Genomic DNA, 21,084 nt, shown 5'->3' with positions numbered 1-21,084 from the left:
TCTATTACCAATTACTGAGTTCTGATGGAGGATATGAACTCATAGCAGTGTGAACTAATATTCTGCACATAGAGACTAAAAACTGTTTGTGTTCTATCATTCACAGTTTATGAATATTGGATTCTGCTGCTTTTTATGCCTTTGTGATTGTGAAAATGTTCACTTAAGCATCATAGGGACTCTTACAATGGACTGAAGTTTACCTGTATCAATCTATGTAATTCTGTAATTCTAAACACAACGAGACCACTCTCACCAAAAGTGAAGCTTTTGGAAACTAGCGATAATAATAATAATAATAATTGGTTTTGGGGGAAAGTAAAGGCGCAGTATCTGTCCCATATATCGTTGAACACATGAACCGCGCCGTAAGGGAAGGGATAAAGGAGGGAATAAAAGAAAGAAATAGAGAGGTGCCTTAGTGGAGGGCTCCTGGAAACTAACGATGACCAAACAACAAAATACAAGTGTTACCATGGCCAGCCGGGTTAGCAACTGCGCGTGTCTACAGTTAATTTTTGGCACTGATAGCAGAGGATTTGCTAAACTGTTATTCACTTGAGAACGGTGGCAACCAGTCTTTAAGTGTGTACGTCAGGAGTTTGAATCGAGTATTTGGATCACGAGTTTGATCAAGCATTACGAGATATTAAAATTCATTTACATCAGTCCTAAATTGGTTTTGGCTGCCATACAAACATTAAAGTGCCAGTAAAGAGCCAGAGAGTGTACCAAGAACACTAATTATATTCTAATTAGCATAACTGGGTAGAAGTGAGATTTATGAATCCATCACTCTACTCCAAATGCCCTACATATTGCGCTCGACCATCTCCAGTCTTGATGAAAATTCATTCAAGCTGGTCCCAGCGTGCATTGTCTAAGCCAAAAAAAGTTTTTGAGGTGATGTGAGTGGGAGCATTTCAGAAAGGTGTGAAACCAGGCTCTGCTCAATAATGATCAAAAATCCAAACTTTTAGAAAACACTGCACAAATTTTAATGACATTTGCATATTTTCTGGTTTTCAATATCATTCATATTGTGTATTTTTGGACGGTATAAGTAGTTTTAAGTTTAAATAAAATTTTAAAATTTACTACTTGTACATTTAAAAAATATCAACTTCCTCTCAGAACCCAAGCAGCACAGGTCATGGGCCCAATATTGCAACAGGATGGTCCCATCCTGGTGCTTTGTGGGGCCACCTTTGCCAATAAAGTTCCAATGTTGGGCCAATTACTTGTGCTGCTTGGGAATGACATTCTTGCCTACCTAGATTTCTATAACCAATAAAATATGTTACAGCTGATGAAACTGAAAGCGTTCAAGTGAATTAAAGTACTAAAGTTGGAGAAAAGTGTTTCGGAACATAAGTAAACACTTTTTTTCTATTTCACCCTGAGGTGGTCCAAGTCAAAGTAAAGACGATGGTGGGTTTAGTAGAACGATTTATTGGCTTTCATTTCTGAAGTTTTAATTGAGGTGCTTTTTGTTCAAAGCGAGAAAAAAAATTTAAAATCGAGCTCTCGTGCTGCAAGTTGCGTCATCTCTTAACGCTTCATCGAGTAACACAGCACCTGTCATGGCACATTTATGGCCACATAACCACGTCAGTTTACCCTCACTCACTGTAGTGCATGTTTAGGGCTAGAGCAAAGGCAGGTGTCGCATGAAATTCTGCAGGCGGTATGCGATATGCGAGTTTGTTTTCGCTTTTGAAGTTCAAACGAACCCGCTATGGCATAAGGCAACCAAAAGCAGCAAAACTATGGCTCTAAGTGTGCTGTCTCGCTTCAGCCACAAGAAAGGAACGACCACCTGGCACTCTCGTAACACGTCTTTTTTTTAATGTCCGAATAAGATCACGGAAAGCATGTGCCCCGGAGCGCACGTGACGGTGCGAAGTCCTCAGCACGGCTTCTGGTAACGCGAGACACGCTGGCACTGGCACGGTCCGATCGAGTGGAGCTGCCTTGCTCTCGAGTGGTCAAACAAACTGCGACCGCAGCACCGGCATGCAGTCGCCTCCTCCTTGTATTCTGTATACTCTTTTTCTTGCATAGCAGGCAACGCTGCCAAAGCTAGCACACCTTTTTGCAAATGTCAAGTCTATGCCCAAAAAGTAGTTCGCCATACAAGCATAGTGACCCCATGCATATTTCGTGCTGCAAATCTCAATTATCGTGAGTGACGGCCTCCTGCCCTTCGTTCTACCTCTTGCAACATTTTTGTCCTGGGCTCATCGAGACTTCGAGAAGTAAAAAATGGCATGTGGTGATACGATATGCATCTCATAGGGCGAATCGCATATACACCATCCGTGCCTAAAAAGTTGTCCTCACTCAGTGAAAATTATATCCAGAGGTAATGAACACTAAGTGCCTCACTGCTTTTAGCGCGGTTTTCAGTGATACCAGTTCATTTTATACCGCTTTGTTTTCATTCAAACACTCAGCGAGGCTTTTAGAAGAACAGATGATATGTGGTGGAGTAAAATGGTTTTGCGAACACAGTACATCCATAGCGTTGCCTGTTATGTCTGTCATGTCTTTGACAGCAGTGACGTAGTGTGGCATGAACACACTGAATAAAAATCTCACTGGTGCAAGTGCCACCCCGGCAGCGCAAAGAAAATCTTTTCCCACGATTATCTGTTCGTCTACACAATGTTCTGAGGGTTGTGCTGTCCTCGGTGATGAAGAGGCGCAAAGAGACGACGCAGCTCGCGGCGGACGAGCTCTACTTCAAAAACTTTATTCTCGCTTTAAACAAAAATCACCTCGATTAAAACTTCAGAAATGAAACGCAATAAATTGTTCTACTAAACTTGCCATCGCTGGTAGTATTTTTATTTGGAACACCTCAGAGTGAAATGAACGAGTTTTTATGGTCCCAAACGCACCTTTCTGCAAATTCAGCATTTTATTTCACTTCGACTCATTCAGTTGCATGAGCTGTAACATTTCTTATGGGTAATACACATCTAAGGAAGCAAGACGGCTATTTCTTAGGAGTTATTCTTTAAGTGTCATAGAGTAATTTTTACATTTTATTTAAATTTTAAAAATAATTATACCGTTCAAAAATACAAGATCTGAATCATATCAAAAGCCAGAATCTTTGCAAATCTCATTGAAACATTTGTCATGTATCTTCTAAAAATCTGGATTTTTGGTCGATCATAGAGCTTTGCCGGTTTCACACGTTTTCTAAACGTTCAAACTGCGCTCACCTCATGATTAAATTTTTTTGCATCTGGCTTAGATTTCACACACTGCAAAAATTTTATATTAATTTTTTTGAACAAATCGAATATGGTTGAGATTAACTCTGGGATGTTTGGCTTGGAATGACCCATCATTGACAGAGTCGAGGGATGATGTTTTGGGTGAACTTTGACTTCTTTCACACTTAGCTTTCCTGATTGTGACCTATGTTCCCACAGTGCTCCTTTCTTTGACGCTGCTTTTTGCATTTGAATTTTATTTCTGCCCAGTCATATTACCAATCATAATTCTTTCCCCCAAAAAAACCCTGTGTTCCTTTTTAACCAAAGCTTGGACACTGTTTCTCTAAAGTCATCGCTGTAAACAGACACATATTACCTTGGTTGTGACAGTGACCAGTGTGACTGACTGCAAGTGCCAGAGAGAATATTAAATATTGCAGTCAAAGTTAAAAAAAATAAAACGTGAGAGCAGTAGCTTAGTATAGCCTGCCCCCATTGAGTGCACCCACCCTATCACATTTGCTAAAACTCCCCCTCCCCGGCTGCATATAGCTTAGGCCCACGTGCTTTGTACTAACATTGGACAGTAGGTCAGTGGAGGCATTATCAACTGAAGGCCTTAACCCACGTTGAGGTGGAGTTCCATGTGTGGGCTCACTGAACAAGAAAGTGCACTACAAAAAATTCATCATAATGCTGAGTTCTTGTGTGGCGTACAAAGCTGAAGTAACACAGCACTGCAACATAAAAGTAAACTAGCTACATGGTGGCACTAAGACGGTATAAAACCCCTTGTGCAGTCATTTCACTGCTGATGGCGGCCCAGGCATATGGAGATGTTCTTTAGTGTGGCAAGCGCACCAAAATAAGGCCGCTGATTGCCATCTGATGCTGATTTATCATGTGATCTGGCTCGTAACTACTTTCTTTTTTTCAGCCTCTAGTTGGATATAACCCGAGAACGAGGCGGCAAATGCCCGTTAAAGAATGCCCTCCAACCAATGGCTTCGATCGATTCTCACAACGTGCTGGTTAATCTCTTTAGACCTGCTAGTGTAACATCGCTATGGGGTGGCAGATGAAGCGGGATAAACCAGGGCTTAATCAGACTAAGCGTGACATCAGAAGAACCAGTCCGTGCCATTGGTTGAAAGGCCTTTTTTGAGAGACATCTGCTGATTTGTTCTTGAGTGGTTTCTGACTGTAGCATGCTCTGATGGAACTCATGTCACTTTTGAGTCTTCCTGGCACACATGCTCACGCACCAAATTCTATTTGCAATGCAGGAAGCCCCCTTTAACTGTCATCTAAAATGATTAAATTCTATGTAGCATTGCAAGGAGGTTATGGTATATAGAGGCATCGGAAAATACTCTTCTGGAGGCAGTGCCATTCCTACATTATATAGCCCTAGTTAAGTTATTGGTGCACACATGTAGTAGCATCAGAGCATGAAATGGTTTTCACCTACTTATAGCGTTTGATGCCATTTTGTGACGGAACCTTAATTTGACACAATATTGTGGCACATGGACCTATCTGCCTTACTTTTTCAGGAAACAAGGAATTGTGAGAACTAAATTTCTTTTGCGTCGGTTTATTTCATTCTTGCTTTCATGTAAAGACTGGAGCACAGATGGTTTTATGAATTTTGTAACTGAAAAACTTCATTTAAATTACTGTATTACAAAATCTCTTGTCCTATGCCTCTTTAGGTGTTGCCTAAGTGTATTAAGTACGTGTGTATTTTTATCTGCTGCTCAGGTCTCTCCTGCTATAGGTGGACTTGTGAGCAGTTTGGCTGTAACCTTATTTAAAATAAAGGCCATTTGGGGTATGTTTTCTTTTCAGTTGTGAAAAATCTTGTTCTGTTATTGCACTGCGCCTAAACCAAAACACGCAACTACTGCACATTATACATGCCTGTTTCTTGTGTACACATTGCACCACTACTCTGCATGATTACAAGTCCAGCCACTGCATTTTGGAGAAATATTAACCCATAGCAGCACAGCTTTATGCTGCTGTGGAAGTAAGTTATGTTGTCTGGAATAAAACATACACATTCTCAAAATGTATCAATACTCCTAGACAGCCTCACGTTGCACTGGTATTGATGGCATAAATTTACACTGCTGTGAGAGTAGGAGTTAACCCCTTCAGACTAAAATATATTCTTCCTGCATAGGTGTAACTATATTCTTGGGCAGCATAAACTTACACTGCCGTTCAAGACATAACGTTACACTAGAGAGAGTGTAACGTTTACACTGTTAGTCGTGGACTAAAACATAGTATTTCTGAAAAGATGTAACTATAGTCTTGGGCAGCAAAAGCTTACACTGCCTTTCAAGGTGTACCTTTACGCTAGAGGGAGTGTAACGTTTATACTGCTTGTCGTGGACTAAAACTTTATTCTGGAGCAAATAGCGTAATATTACCCTGCTAAAGGTGCTAGCTCAGCGACAAGTGGTTTACCCCCGAAAAAGACTAACTCACACTCTTTTTTTAGAGTGTAACATTCACCTTTTGGGGCTGTAGCTGAGATGCACAACTTCTTGGACATGGCTAGTTGTGGGGACGTTTTTTGGATGTCTTCGGGAAAACTGAGCACCTCCTGGGGACATTCAAAATCGCCTGATAGGATATTTCTGGAAGATTTTGAAGAGGTTTTGTGTTTGTTGGGATTCTCTCTGATGACATCATAACTACACTGCAGCTAGATGATTGCGTCGGCAGCGAAGAATTTTGCGACTAATTGCCAGTTCGCCCTGTTTGTTTTGGTCATGTAACCACGCAAAATCTCTACATAAGAGCTACTCATCTGGTAGCTAACGAGAGCCGCCGACAACAGCAAGAACTTCAACACGCACGCCATGGCGCTGCCGAGGCTCAGCCTAGGTGCAGGTGGCCGAGGAACGAAAAAAAGTACCACGTGACGATGTGCTCGCGCCGGCTAGGTTGCCATCAGCCGGAGAAGGCTATTGGCCGGGCGCGCCGAGCCGCCCAATCAGGGAGTGGCGGGCGCGCCAATCGGCATGCTGGGACCATCCGCCTCGCTCGCAAGCGCCAAAGTGATTGTACAACACCTTTCCGCCTCAAGGGCGGCTCACATGCAAGGAAATTGGCGAACAGAACGTACAGCGGCGCGGAGCTGGGAAGCGGTTCCCGTGCTTTCGTTTCACATGCAGCGCCGCTGCGCGTTTCCCACCGCTGCGAAAACCAATGTTGCTGGCAAAAGATATGCGCTTGCAACCGGTTTTGGTGGCCTGCAAACACAAAAAAGCGCAATATATAAGCATTATTTTGTCATTTCTTTTCACAGTTTAAATAAATAAATATAATTCTTGCGTTTAAAGCACTAAGCCGCACTTTATACACTCTCTTTTGTATACTAAACTTCGCACGTGCGGCGTACAAACTCGCGTAACAACGCCGGGCCGTCTTTGGTTGATATGCGGTGCTGCCGCGTGGCCGCCGCGAAAATTTTCAACTTGCCCGAACCTCGCCGCTCCAGCCTCTTGAGCTTCCTCCGCCGCTTGTGAGAGAGTGTATTCACTGCGGCGGTGGAATTCGCGATCGGTTCGCTTGCATGTGAAAAAGGCTTCACGTCCGTCTGGCGGCCGAAAACGGGCGGCACGCTCGCTAAGCGGGACTGGCGGAAGCCGCTCCGAAATGATCGTACGATGGCGCTTAAAAAGTAATCCCGGTCATTTCCTTCGAATCGCCTTCTACAGCCGTTCCGACGTGCACGGCACAGTAACTCGCAGCATTCAGTCTCTCCATGGGTGAGAAAATCAACTAGAAACACACCCTGCGTCCCCCAAAACATTGTAGCATAAGTCTTCATGATATTGATGCTTTGTTCGTCTCATGTGACATATCATATACACCCTGCAACGATATGGTGCAGAAATTGGACACCCTTCGGCTGATAACGCATTAAGTTGATACCGCTAAGTGCTCGAGAGACGATCCCATTTTTTGCCGCATCCTCTTCTGAGAGTTGCCGTAGTACCCAGCGAGAGCACGTCTTCCGGTAGCCCAGTGGATTCTGATGATAAACACTGAAAATGGAGACGCTGAGTTTGAGTGCAGTCTGCCTCATGTGAATGCGACGATCGGCTGGAATAAATCCTTCGACACGGCACGCGTTATCAATTAGGTGCATGGGCTTGGCCGCACTGACGTTTGCTCTTCTCGCACATCTGTTGCGCCGTTATGAATTTACTGGCCCCAAAACCATACCTGTTTTGTGACATTACACTCGCTCCGAAAACTTTACCCAGTTGGCGATGAATTGCAGCTGGGGACGCTTTGTTTTAACGTAAAAACCTTATTACATTTCGTGCTTCAGTCGCTTACCATGCAGGTATCCGTGAACGCCTCCTTCTTGTGACTCTATTTCGAAGCGCAGCGGCATAGCTATTTATACACCAGAGAATGCGTGTAGTAATAGTGAATGAAAGTAATAGCGAATGAAAAAATGCGTGTAGTATTAGCGTTAGCGCATGACTTAGGTGCCTAAACATAACGGGTGCAAGAACTACAATGAATGTTGGCAAGCAGCTGCGGGATTGTGATAGCGCGACGCTGTGTTGTGACGTCATCGCGTCTTGAAAAAGCCGTGATCGCATGGCGCGTTGTCAGGTCGTTCGGGACTGTATATTCCGATGCGCCTTTCAAAGACAACTGTTGTTCCGTGTAACTGCTCTTCGATATGCTAGTGGGCACACACTTCACATGCGGAGAGACGGAATTATGCACGCTCTGTGGAAAAATTGTAACAGCCACGCCAGTGTCAATCTTCATGTTGAATGGCTTGCCTTCCACTTCAATATTCACATCATAACTTGACCGCGTCAAGTCTGAGATACCCGTCTAGCTCTCCTTCTTCTTCATCGTTACCTTCCACGGTATTCAGGTGTTTTGCCTTCGGGCACATTTTCTGCAAGTGATTAATTTTTAGTCACTTATGTCAATTAAAATTTTTTGCGCCAGTATTGGTGATGCGTGCTTCTTGCTACATCTTTCATAAGACGCTGCCCACGGCATTGGTCAGAATTCGACTTCGCAATATTCGTTCCTTGCAGCCTTCCTTGCTCTTAGTCTGCTGGGCATGCAACAATAGGTTAGTTTCTCTCTTTTGCATTTGCGCGGCGTCTTTTGCTACCAGCTCATCGTCCAATGCAATTTTGCACGCCCCTTTAAACGTTCAGTCCTCGGCAGTGAGCAACGCGAACTGACTTTTCTCGTTTTGCAAGCTTGGAATAAGGCTGTCTTGTAACCCATCCGGTAAAAGTTCGCGAATAACACACTTCCTGGCCAAGTGTTTCAATTCAACCATAAACTCTTCAACACTTTCATGCTCTAGTTGCAATTCGGCGATTAAACTGGCAGCGTTCGGCCATCAAAGAGCTTTTAAGACAGTATTAACTTGGAAGCAACCGTTTTACATCAGCATACGTCTGTTAAGCTGGCGTTTTCAGGACACTCTGGCTCTTCACCACCTTGTAAGCTTTCTAACTCACAACCATCAAAAACGCACTTTTTTTCTCCTCCGCGATGTCGTTCGCGCCAACAGTGAAAACGTTCCTCGCAGGATTCAAAATTCAGAGTTTTAGCATTAAAAATCTGCTATCTTCCCGTAAAAAGCCATTGTCGGCAATACCCATTAACCGTTGCTTCTCTAGTCACTTCGCTCAGTCGGCACTCCCACTATACTTATTTCGATGCTGTCGTGTCTTTGGGCACGTACTGGGCCAGTCGACAATCAGGCTCTCGACGAAAGTGCTGGCTGTTCCAACTGGTTATTTCCGTGCAGACCGTTCCTTTCGCAGTGGTGTGCCAAGCCACCCCCCGCGTGCCGCACGAAAAAAGTGTTGACCTTCTATAACGGGAGTCAGCCTATGGGCATGTTTTGCGACGCTGCATCGTATTTTTCATGAGACAGCAGACGAACGTCCCATAGCCTTTGCCTTTCGAACATTAGACAGTTTTAGCTGTGCGTGCACAAGTGCTTGCGTACGCAAAGCGCTACGGCGCTGCGTACGTTACGCTGACCACTCCGATATATAGTTTTAGCTGGCCGTGCCGTAGCGTCCCTCACGCGCACGCGTAAAAAGTAGCGCCATCTAGTGACAAGACGTCAAAGCACATCAAAGCTCGGTTGAAGAAAATTTCATCCGTGATTACTGATAACTAGGGTGAGTGCATTGGGAGCCTTCTTTTGTTCCAAGAAAAACTATGCAAACTAAAGAAAATGCAAGAACTGACTAAAAGCTAGAAAACTACTTCGCCAGGTGCCGTTGCTACGAGGAAAACACACTGCATTTAGTTAGGCTAGGGAGCTTGAAAATCGCCAAATTATCTGAAAAACAGGTGCTAGTTATCGCTTATACTGCTATGTGTGGGCAAGAGTAGGCGAAATAAAAGCGAACCGCTGCCATTTGAGCGAGATATTGCGTGAGAGAATCCAGCGGTGACATGTATTTATTCCGAAGCGGACGAGCAGGGTGCCGCCATCTTGTCAACGTTAACGGACGCAAGCCAAGCAAGCGCCGCAACGCAAAGTCCGCTGGCTAGCTTATACGCACACTAGACGCAGGGCTTGCGCTTGCGTTCTGCGCATGCGCACTACTTTCCCTGCAAACTCCTTGCGTACGCTAAGCCGTTGCGTACGCACAGCTAAAACTAGAGAGTTATAGCATATCGTTACCGTGTTTACGTTACCGTGTTACCGGACGCCTGACTTTCCGGTTAGCGCGGCGCACGCAGAAGACTTTTAAAAAAAGCACACCGTCTCTCGCGTAACAAGTTACCGTAAGGGTAAAACGAGTGATGTTGATGGCAGATGCACAGCTTTTAATGAAAAAAAAAATACGGATGCATTGCAATCCTTTCTATGAAGTGAGATGCTACACTTTAATAATCTTTTTCTCTGCATATAAAGACGTACCGACTACGCTTTAGCTAACAGCCGACTCAGCGGCTTTTCAAATGTGCTCGTGAAGCTAGAAACATTTCCATACTCTCGCCAGTAGACAATTTCACTACATAGACCTAAGTAAGGTTGCATACACAGCGCACGTTGCGTTGCGAGCGCTGTAAAAAAGCACAACTGCGACACTTGTTTGCCGTGCCGCATCGTCGCTTCTTTGTGTGTTTGGATGTAAACACAGTGGCGCCATCTAGTGGCAGTAAGTTAAAGTGCGCCAACTCATGGCAGGAGAAAACTTTTTATTTTCTGCAATTACTGATGAATATAGTAAGAAAATTATCCGTTTTATTTTTCAAGGAAAAAAATTATGAAAATATTGAAAAAATGTTAAATTGGGCACAAAACTGAAGAGCTTCAGTGTAGTCGTTGCTATTTGGCTATGTACACGACATAAAGTCTGCATAAGTGCTCAAATATCGGCAAATAATCTCAAAAACATGGCCTAGTTGTTACTCAAACCTCAACGTATCAGTGAGAGTTTGCAAAGTAAAAGCGAATGCCTTCATGTATAGCGAGAAATAACGCCGTAGAACTTGGCGGCGGTCCCGTATTTGGTCCGAAACGGCCGTGCAGGGCGCCGCTATGTTTGTTTACGAGCGAACGCTAACTCTCCGCAACGCTAAAAGAGATTCCGTAAAGTGCTTGCGGAGCGGAAAGTGGCGGCGCATGCGCAGACGTCGCTTGCCGGGCCCGGTAAACGGTAACGTAAACACGGTAACGATGTGCTATAACTCTCTACTGTCTATTGACAGCTGCAGAAAAGAAGTCCCCGCAATACGGGCGCGAAGCTCTGGCTTTGGTTTTTGGATTCAAGGAGTTCCATCGACACTTATATGGCAGGAAATTTACAATTTACACCGACCATCAGCCATTGCTGGAAATCCTTGGCCAGGACAAGCCAACACCTACTTTAGCCGCAATGCGCATGCAGCATTTGGCCATTATGATTGCTGCCTACAAATATCGGCTTTAATATTGCTAAGGCAAGAGGCTGGAAGTAGCGGACGCACTGTCCAGGTTACAAATCGCACGCTGAGAAGGTTACTGATATACGCAAAACAATTCCAGTCAGTGTTCGAATGTGTGCCGTTAAATGCTGCTAATGCTGCAAAGACCACAAAGCGGAATCTAACTTTTAGTCGTATGTGAATAAATACAGAATAGTTGACCAAGCCTAAAGAAAAAAGGCAGATCACGTGTGCCGTTTCAAGTTTCCACTTGAGCAACGTTGTGTAACAGGGGGCACTTGAGTCGTAATACTAGACCAATTGCAGGAAGGCATGTTGACTTTGCTTCATGACGAACATCCATGCATTACTCGCGTGAAATTTCTAGCCAGAAGCTTTGTATGGCAGCCTGGAATGGCTCAAGCTATTGAGATGTATGTGCGCAAGTGCAAAATCTGTCATGCAGTTAGCCAGCCGCTTAAGCCGTGGCGTTTTATCCGCGGAGCTATCCATCGAGGTGTTGGGTGCGAGTGCACGTTGATTTTGCTTGTAACAATTGTAGCATGTTTTTTTAATTTTATTTCGATCCTTTTCTAAATGAGGGGAAGTTTGGCGATGTCATAAACGTCTACATAAAGAAAATTGGTAGACTAAGGAATGTCTTGCGGCCCACGAACTACCTGACGTGTTACTCAATGACAACTGCGTGCACTTCACGTATGCATAGTTCTCAGACTTCTTGGCGAGCAACGGTGTGAAGCATGCCCGTACCTGAAGTATCACCCCGCGTCCAATGGCGTTGTTGAGCGCACCGTTGCGACGGTAAAACGAGCGCTGTTAAAGCAGAGCATTGAACATGATGTCACTCGCATGTGTTTGCTTCAGGTGCGTAATTAATAGTATTTTTTCCCGCCTACAGAAATACACCAAGCAGTGCGACGGGGCGAATTCCAGCGCTGTTGTCCTAAAGCATCAACCACACACGAGTCTTTCTTTGCTAAAATCCAGCTTTGTCGGTGACCTGCAGGAATAGCAAGTTGACGTGAAAGAGAAGCGTGATGTGTCGTGTGGAGCTCAGCGTGTTTTGCGAGGGTGATCGTGTGTACGTGAAGACGGTGCGCAGAGAACATGCCTCTTGAGAGGAAAGTGTGGTTCGCGAAGTTTTGAGTGCATTGACGTACAATGCGGAAGAGCACGGGCATCTTCGGTTCACACACGCTGACCATCTGCGGCCACAGCATGCTGACCCTGCTCAGCCTCAGAACGGCCATTCGCAACCGACGCACCGATTGGACGGTCACCGTTCAGTAGTCCTCTACTCAGTGAGGGCGCACAATCAACTGGACTGCCAGCAGAAGAACGGACCCGGCCGCTCTTCAACCACCTCCAGTGGATGACGCAGTGCCAACCTCTACTTGTGCGGATCTGTCACCGCAGCCAAGCCCAAGGCAGGTAAGCATCAGAGCAAGAACCATTGCTTTGCAGAGGCACTGGTTCGCGCAAGCAATCGGACTGATTCAGACCTAGACTTGGGGGGGGGGGGGAGAAGAAAATGTGATATCGTAGTGCTGTGTTGTGACACCGCGGTCTTGAAAGAAGCATGATCGCGCGACATGACGTCGCTCAAGTTTATATTCTGGAAGTTGTTTTAATAGACTGGCTTCCTTTCGTCGTTAACAGTCGTCAGTAATACCAGGGATACCAGCAAATCATTAGCCAACGGTAGGATAACGGCTGGCCAACGTAAGGCACTCGGCACGACTTACCCCCGTATTCTTAAACAGACCTCCACTTGAAATTTCACTCGAGTTGCTCCTCGAAGCCCGTTTCGTGCTTCTTAAACCCTCCTCCACTCCTACCGGCCCTCGAACGGAGGAACTCCTCCACGCTTTCCTCCGAAATCTCGAGGTGGCGCTGCTGCTACCTTGAACGCCTCCTCGACCGAAGCGTCCCCCCTCAACCGTGTTGAGATGGCTGCCGGCTCGCTCGCCGAGTTCGCCGAACGTGTGCTACGTGTGGACGAACTGTTCCACGACGGCGCCGACGATAGCGAAGCTGCAGTTGTGCCACGACGGGCGTTACGGGACAGAATAAACCCGCTCGAGCATTTCAGCGATGGGGAGTTCCTATCCCGGTACCGGTTTTCGAAGGACACCGTGCGAGAGCTCCTGAAGTGCCTGCCCATGGAAGAAAGCGTCAGCAATCGCGGTCACCCGCTACCACCGATGCTTCAGCTGGCCATTGCACTTCGATTTTATGGAAGTGGAACGTTCCAAGTCGTCACCGGTGACTTGGTAAATGTTTCGCAACCGACGGTGTGCCGTGCAGTGGAACGAGTATCCACGCTGATCGCGGCACATATGTTCCCTCGAAGTGTTAAGTTCCCCGCTACTGCGGCCGAGTTTCAAGCGGACACGAGAGACTTCTACCGCCTTGGCCGTTTCCCTGGGGTGACTGGGTGCATAGACTGCACCCACTTTAGAATCAAGTCTCCTGGCGGGCAGCTCGGAGAGGTATACCGCAACCGGAAAGGCTACTTTTCGATCAATGTGCAGGTGAGCCCATTTTTCTTTTTGCAATACTTTATCGCGTTCTAGGTGGCATTAATTTGTACTAACGCGCGTTGATATAGAACAAACTTGAGGGCCACTTTTCTTCGCATTGCCCATCTTAGCTGTCTTCTTCAAATAATGTTCATGTAAATATTGACCAAAAAAAAAGGATCGATCTCTTGGCGTGCTGAACCTGCACTGCATCACTTTTCAAGATTGGAGGGTTCGGTTTAATTATTGCGTGTACGTATACGCAAACCCCTTTTACGTCCAAAGCGACTGCTATCAATTCATCAGTGATGAAGGTATTTTTTGTACAATATTTTTGTTATGCCTCAATATTTGCCTTGCGTTGTATAAACACCAGCACATCTAATGAATTTACTATTTCTTAGCTAACATTGTATATATAGGAGCAATAATTTGTTTTTCGCATTGCTTGTTTTGCATTTCATTCTTCCTGCACCCTTTTCAAATGCCTGTATGACCCCGAGAGTAAAAATAAATAAATACCATGAATGTTACCTAGCGTTCCTGTTACATGATGCACCAAATTTTCACTCGCATTGAAAGTAAACAACTTGCACCATTTCAATGAAAGTGCTAATTTTTCTGGCTCTTGTTTCCTGTAAAACATAGAACCTAAGCTTTATGAATATATATTAATTGCTGAAGAGTAGAGTGATCTGACATGTAGGCACAAAAATTTATTTTCAATTCCTGAGAATATTTTCACGAAAGAGACATAATATTTTATCCTCAGGCAATCACAGGGCCAAGGCTTGAATTTTATGACTTGGTCGTCGGCTGGCCTGGATCAGTTCATGACAGCAGGATTTTCGACAACAGCCGTGCACGGGTCCTCTACGAATCAAAGCGAGTTCCCGGGTTGCTGCTGGGAGACGCAGGTTATCCCTGCATGCCATTTTTAATGACACCTCTGGCAGATGCCAACCCGCCAAATACCCCAGAGGGCAGGTAAGTACAAGAGGGAACGTAGCAACATAATTTCTTTGATTGAAGGCAGCACAAATGTACGAATGTCATCTCCTTTTGTTGCTGTACTGCTCCGTAAACACTTTACATCAAAGAGTGGAATCTTCATTTTTATTTGTTACTGAAACACATAATTTTTCCATGCTTTTCCTATTTTTTCATTCAAATTCAACAAGAAATAAAAATTCAGATTTAGTATACATTTGCCACCAGTTGACGGACAACGCCCCTGAAGCTGTCTTGCTACTTTCCGAGGCGTGCAAATGTAATTACAGCTTTATTATTAGCTGCAGAGGGGCCACTGAGAAAGTAATGCGCAGACTGCTGTGCTCTTCAATTTAGCACATCTATACAAATTTTTACTTCGAACTGCTCGTCTTTCACGCAGGTATCAGGCGGCCCACATCAAAACGAGAAATAGTCTGGAGAGGGCTTTTGGAGTTTGGAAGCGCCGCTTCCCATGCCTAGACATGGGCCTCCAGAACCGCCCTGAGCGCTCAGCAGTTATAATAACTGCTTGCGGCGCCCTTCACAATCTCGCCGTTCTACGGAAGGACCCGGAGCCACCTGCTGTGGCCCTCCCCGTTATCCAGCAGCCACAGCCCAGGGTACAACCACAGCAGCTTCATGTGCCACCGCAGCTTTCTGCCGACACAGTGAATGGCTCTCGTGTTCGGGTGGGGCTTATAGCCAGATCGTTCCGTTAAATGTCCCAATTACCTTCTCCGAAAATGTACACGATACTTTTCTAGTGTTAAAGAACCGCTATTTTTATGGCATTTGCAGTGTTTTTGTCTATTTCTTTGAACTGGGTTCTCTTATAGCATATAATGTCATCATCAGCTGAACCTCGTCCATGGGAGGACGCAGGCCTCTCCTGTATCTTTCCAATTAACCCTGTGCTGTGCCAGCTGCGGCCACCTTGTTCTTGCAGAATTCCTAATCTCATCAGCCCACCATACTTTCTGCCGCCTTCTGCTATGCTTACCTTCTTTTGGGATTCATTCCGTTACCAATGGCCCAACATTTATCTTGAATTCACATTACATTCCCTGCCCATGCCCATTTCTTCTTGATTCCAGCTTGGACATTACCAACTCACGTTTATTCCCTCATTCATTCTGCACTTTAACCGCTACTTCTATCATTTTCCTTTCCATAGTTCGCTGCACTATATCTGCCCCATAGGTTATAGGCTTTGCCCGACAAGATATGGCTGTTGAGGAATACTAGTAAACTGCCATTCATGGCTGGAGAGTGCCTGGCAAATGTGCTGCACCATCATTCTTATCCTCCTAGTTAGTTTACACATGTGGTGCAGATCTGTGGTCACTATGCTCTAAATAGGTGCGTTTACCTTACAACTTTAATGCTTTACTGCCTCTTGTCGGCTGTTCCGTTCTGAGTGTTAACATTACTGAAGATCTCAATATGCATTTTTACTCCCACCGTTCTGCTTCCTTTGCTTTGCTTGTCTTCGACCATGTTTGGAAGTTTGTTCTCAGCTACTTAGCAGTGAAATATTTTTAGAAAATCTGAGATTATTAAGGCATTCGCATTCAATTTCATCCTCAGTTGTTTCCTCTCGAGTTCTCTGAAAATATCCTGGAAGCACGTGACGAATAGTACTGGAGAGAACGCGTCTCCCTGCGTGACACCCTTCACAACTGGTATTTTGTCACTTTCCTCGTGAACTATTATGGCACCTTCCAATTTCTGCCAACGAAAGATTTCTTTTGGCTGCTTTTAGGCTACTTCCTTATTTTACTGCTTGATCCTTTCCATATTATATTTCCTTATACTGTTTATACATGTGCAAGTGTGTTAAATAAAGAACATTGTTTTTAAGAAACTGAAGGAACATGCAAATACTGTACGACTGCATCAAAATGACGACAGTGTTGGTAATTGTACACAGAAGTGTTCCGAGACAAATATGTACAAGTTAATTTTATTTCTCTATTTAGCGCTTCAGTGCTTCTAACTGCCGCTTTTTGATTTCGAAATCCAGAGAAAGCAGCTTGCGCTGCATTTTGTTTTTGAGCCGCTGCTCGGCCAGCTGGCTCCTGCGGAGTTGTAGGTCGAGTTGGTGTAACTCTTCCTTCCGCCGGTCCTCAGCTTCAATAGCCTTAATTCTGGCTGCTACTTCAGGAGCCAGTGTCCGCTCCACCGCAGCAACTCGGGGGCCACCTGCCCTCGTGCGAGCAATTTGTGCTGGTGTGATGTCCTCAGACACACTCTGGCACGACGGCACGACAGGCACGAGCACTGTTGGTCTGCCTGCACTGAGGCACTCTTCCTGAACAGGAAGTGCCTCGTCAGTTAGTGGTCGGCTGTTCAGCCATGGTGACGGTGCTGCCTGCATTGATGTGGGTGCAGGAACCTCGCCTGCAAAAACATGCACACACATACAATACCTTCATGAGAACTCTGCAATGCTGTAACAAAGTTGGTGGGCTCTTATGCTTACATACATACTACTGTGATATGACATGCAAAGAACAAATAAGACCATAAACAGAGGCTATTCAGACCAGAACAGGGAACCAAAAACAAATGCTTTACATGGTCGCGACTAGTGTAGACATCTAAAAACAAACTTCTCAACATATATGTGACATGGCGAAAAATGGACCCAGTACGAGCCCGCCAAGAAGTCCTGATAAATATGTGGCCCACCTGCTTGAGCACGTGCACATACCACGAGCAGAAAATAACTAGTGTTTGCTGCAGTGCCGCTCGATAGCCGAGCACCAGTTGCGAATTGAATCTGGGATGCTGCGCCCACATGTCGATAGGTGCGAGGAGCTGTGTAAACGCCCGTGTAATGCGGCATGTAAGCGGGCGTTAAAAAATCCCTTGCAGTTGAAATTAATCCATAGCCCTCCCCAACAACGTCTTTCTCAGCCCAGGCTTTGGACTTCATGCACGAGGAAAACTAACCGTGACAGTTGTAACTAGTATTTAAAGAGGGCAGCCTTACTTACTGGAAAAGTCGTCTTGGCTTGGTTCGTTGTCATTTACCATCGCCTCCAATAATGCAACAGGTGGCAGGGACAGCACTGCCTCGGTGACATGGGCCCCGTCGCTGTCAAAGGGATTTGGCAGTCTGGTTGCCATATGGTCGGCGACTGCACCAACCAGTTCTGTTGCGGGACTCATTGGCCGGCATTCAAGGGTACCGCCACCTGCACCAAAATTCTTAATTGTGCATTTCCTACAGCACAATCTGCGCAGTGAAACACACTGAGGTGAAGTGCATTCTGTGCGCAGCACGCAAAGCTTGAAAAGGAAAAACAAACAAAATCGCTAACCAGTAGAGTACCACCAGTAATGTTTTGCTCAAAAGTAGTACGCAGATTTTTAACAATTTTTCACAAAAATTCACAATAAGAAAAAAGATTGCATTTATGCTTAAGGACGGAAATGCGAAAGCCTTCCCTTTTTCTCTTGCTCCCTCTGTTCCTTTTTTTAGTTGGAAACTTCTTATTTCATTTAATTTATTTTGTAGTTGCTTGTTTTTCATTTTTTAAATTTGTTTTTTATACTAAGTAAGCCTTGTCGTGCATTTACATCGTTTTTCATCGAATCGGTCACACAAAACCTGCTTCAAACACAGCAATTTTTATTTCATTATTTCAATTTAATTAACTAATTACAATTCATCAACCAAACGTTTCCCACTTCAAGATCTACTCGCGCACTGCCTAACTCAAACTTTTGCATATTTATCTCCACAGAACGACATAACCGTGCACACAGAATTCGCGGACACGTTTTGCTGATGCGAAGTAACCATATAATTTTTTCGCATTAATAAATAATGCCAAATTGTTAGGATTAAAATGATGTCAGAAGATGAAACGTGCGAACATGCAGGAAAATGTATGGGACAGTTTTTGAATGTAAAACTGTTTCGCTCACCTGTCCGAAAGATTTCCCTCGTTTCTTCAGACTTCTTCTTTTTCCACCGGGACTTCATATTATCCCACAGTTTTCGTAGCTGTGCTACACACACAGTGCGTGTGCCGGCCAAGCTATTGTAATCATCGCAAAGTTGAGACCAGGCTTCATCCTTTGCCTTTTTAGTGGTATTGTCCGTTCGTTTGTTTTCTATAACGTCGCGATACTTCGCCATAATGTTCCTAAACACGTGGCGTACATCTACGGTGAAGATGAATCGCGGACAGGCGGGTCGTTTCTTGGCGCGCTGGGTTGCGTCCGAAGCGGATGCCGATGGTGTCGTGCTGAAGTCCGAAATGTCGAGATCGGACATTGTGCAACCAAAAGGAAAAAGAAGGGCAGACACAAAAACACGTGCACACACGAACAGTCGAACACGCGCAAGCACAGACACTGCAACAAAGCTGCAAGAAGCGAGTCAGGAGCACAGCAAACGGACGAGAACACGCGGCGAGCAAGCGGAGAAACGAAAGAGGGACCGTAACAAAAATGCCGCGCCGGACAGCAGCGACTGCTGTGGTTGCCAGACAGGTAAAGAAAACTGGTTATTTCTTCTGAAAGTACACGTTTTTTTATGGGAAAACAAAAAATATGCATTTTTATTGTTTTTACCTTGCAGTTTACCACTAAAATAGACAAATTACTTCTATATTACCAAATAGGTGGTGTTTTATTTGCATAAATGTTCCAATACTCTCGTCATCGGCAGTTTCTTTCTTCTCCTCGAAAGCACTGGAGTGGAGGAGGGCTACTCGGCCAGCTCCTCGATGGAGGAATGTTCGAGGTGTGTTCAAGAAGCGCGACTGCTCCTCGGGCCGAGGATGAGCGCTCTCCTCCACTCCCAGGAGTGGAGGCGCAGCGTCGAGTGGAGGGTTGTTTGTGAATACGGGGGTTAGGCCGAATGGTTGGGCAGTAGAAGTAAAAGGAAAAGGCATTTTTGCAAAAGGGAAGGTAGGACTGGACATGTGACGAGACAGTTTGTCGATTTTTTATCATCCGGGTGTTACCATCTTCCATTTTTATCAGCTGCTGATGTGTATAAAGAGCAGTGTTTCCCGAATAAAAAATTCAGTTGTAAGCCCAGCGCTGTGTGTGTGTGTGTCTTTATCTTTCAGTCCGTGTCTTTTGAGCGCAGGTATATTTTCAAGAAGTCCAGTAGTTCAGTCGGCCACGTTGGCCACGTTCGGCCAAACAGGTCGGGCTTACGTCGGTAGCTCCGTTTGGCCGGTGTTAGGTAAATGTCAGCTTGCACTGTTTGACTAGCCAAGATTGACGAGGTAGGACTGCTTTTTTTTATTGCCGAAAGGCGTCCTGACAACCTCTGGCAACCAATTTTAGTGTTTTAGAAGGTGAAAAAATATCTTTTCTTTATTGCGGGAGTTGCTGTGGATGCATGTGCAGGAAAGCATTTCCTTCTCTCACAGGTGTATACAGAAGAATTAAAGACGAGTCGGCTTAAGATTGGTTAGTGTGTATTTCCTTATTCTTGTTTATGTACATACATAATATTGTAGCTTTTACACTTCATCTAAGAAGACAACGATCTTAGAGCCAGAAAAAGAAACATGACGCGAGTTATATGACTAGAAACAAAACCTCCTGCTGGGTTCCTGGCGTGCAGGACGCAATCCGGCTCATATTTAGAACCAAACAGGAAGAATGACCTCGTGTCTTTTGTCTTAGCGACAAAGTTATTACAAAATAATCAAAAGCAGCGCCTTGCATACAACATCACAAAATATAGTGGCAAGGCGCGGCTCGTGGAAGGAGTTGCCACAATGTAAAATCATCATACCAACTTTTGTGAAGAAAAATATGAAGGAAGGTAAAGTCGCACCAGTACTCACGCGACGTTCATCTGCTTTATACCATGCATGTCTTCATATCCTGAGCAAGGATATCAACACATTTCGAAAGTCACCACTGAACATCGGTCGTATGTAAAAAAAAAGATTCTTAAAGCTTTAAACAAGAGTGCCATGAACTCAGGAAAATCAGCCTCCAATGAACAGCGTGCATACTGGCAGGAATTTCACTTTTTTTCTCTTTAGAACGCTTTATTCGCTGCTCTGAAATTAGCTGATGGTTGTTTGATCAGTGCGTTATCTGCTGTATGAAGCATCGATATATTTTTTCTTGTACTATTCTGTTCTTTCATGCGCTGTCTACTTAATATTGCTCTATATAGAGGTTATAGATATGGTTGAAAATTATATATACATTATTTTAAACGTCGAAATACTTCGATCTTGTTGACAGAACGTGACTTTTTTTGCCTGTTGTGTAGCCATGGCGTGTTCTTAGTTGCACCCAAATTACACTGTTTTGCCAACTTGGTGAGTCTGTTTTAACCAGAGTAGCTATACAAACGGTGAATTACTTACGTTATCTCGCCG

At 44.8% G+C, this 21,084-nt stretch overlaps 2 protein-coding genes across 3 annotated transcripts in view; both read right to left on the bottom strand.

Annotated features, from left to right (window-relative positions):
* LOC144115657 (zinc metalloproteinase nas-14-like) overlaps positions 1–21,084 on the bottom strand; it is a 139,481-nt gene that overhangs the window by 40,877 nt on the left and 77,520 nt on the right. The window contains exon 7 of one of the 2 annotated variants that reach the window (XM_077650101.1): positions 5,758–6,499. The exons of the other annotated variant lie outside the window; for it this stretch is intronic. Within the exon in view, the coding sequence (XP_077506227.1) occupies positions 6,198–6,499 (302 nt within the window). The 3' untranslated portion in view covers positions 5,758–6,197. Of the gene's footprint in view, positions 1–5,757; positions 6,500–21,084 lie in introns of those variants that run through there. 2 annotated transcript variants of the gene reach the window in all.
* On the bottom strand, positions 14,877–19,158 carry LOC144101189 (uncharacterized). Its single transcript, XM_077634260.1, has 2 exons — positions 17,713–19,158; positions 14,877–17,113 (listed from the first exon to the last, which is right to left on the bottom strand). The coding sequence occupies exons 1-2, from the start codon at positions 17,885–17,887 to the stop codon at positions 16,689–16,691; spliced, it is 600 nt and encodes a 199-aa protein (XP_077490386.1). The 5' UTR covers positions 17,888–19,158; the 3' UTR covers positions 14,877–16,688.

The sequence above is a fragment of the Amblyomma americanum genome, chromosome 1, assembly GCF_052857255.1.
Source record: "Amblyomma americanum isolate KBUSLIRL-KWMA chromosome 1, ASM5285725v1, whole genome shotgun sequence".
NCBI lineage: Eukaryota > Metazoa > Arthropoda > Arachnida > Ixodida > Ixodidae > Amblyomma > Amblyomma americanum.
This window is presented reverse-complemented; position numbering and strand designations above follow the sequence as displayed.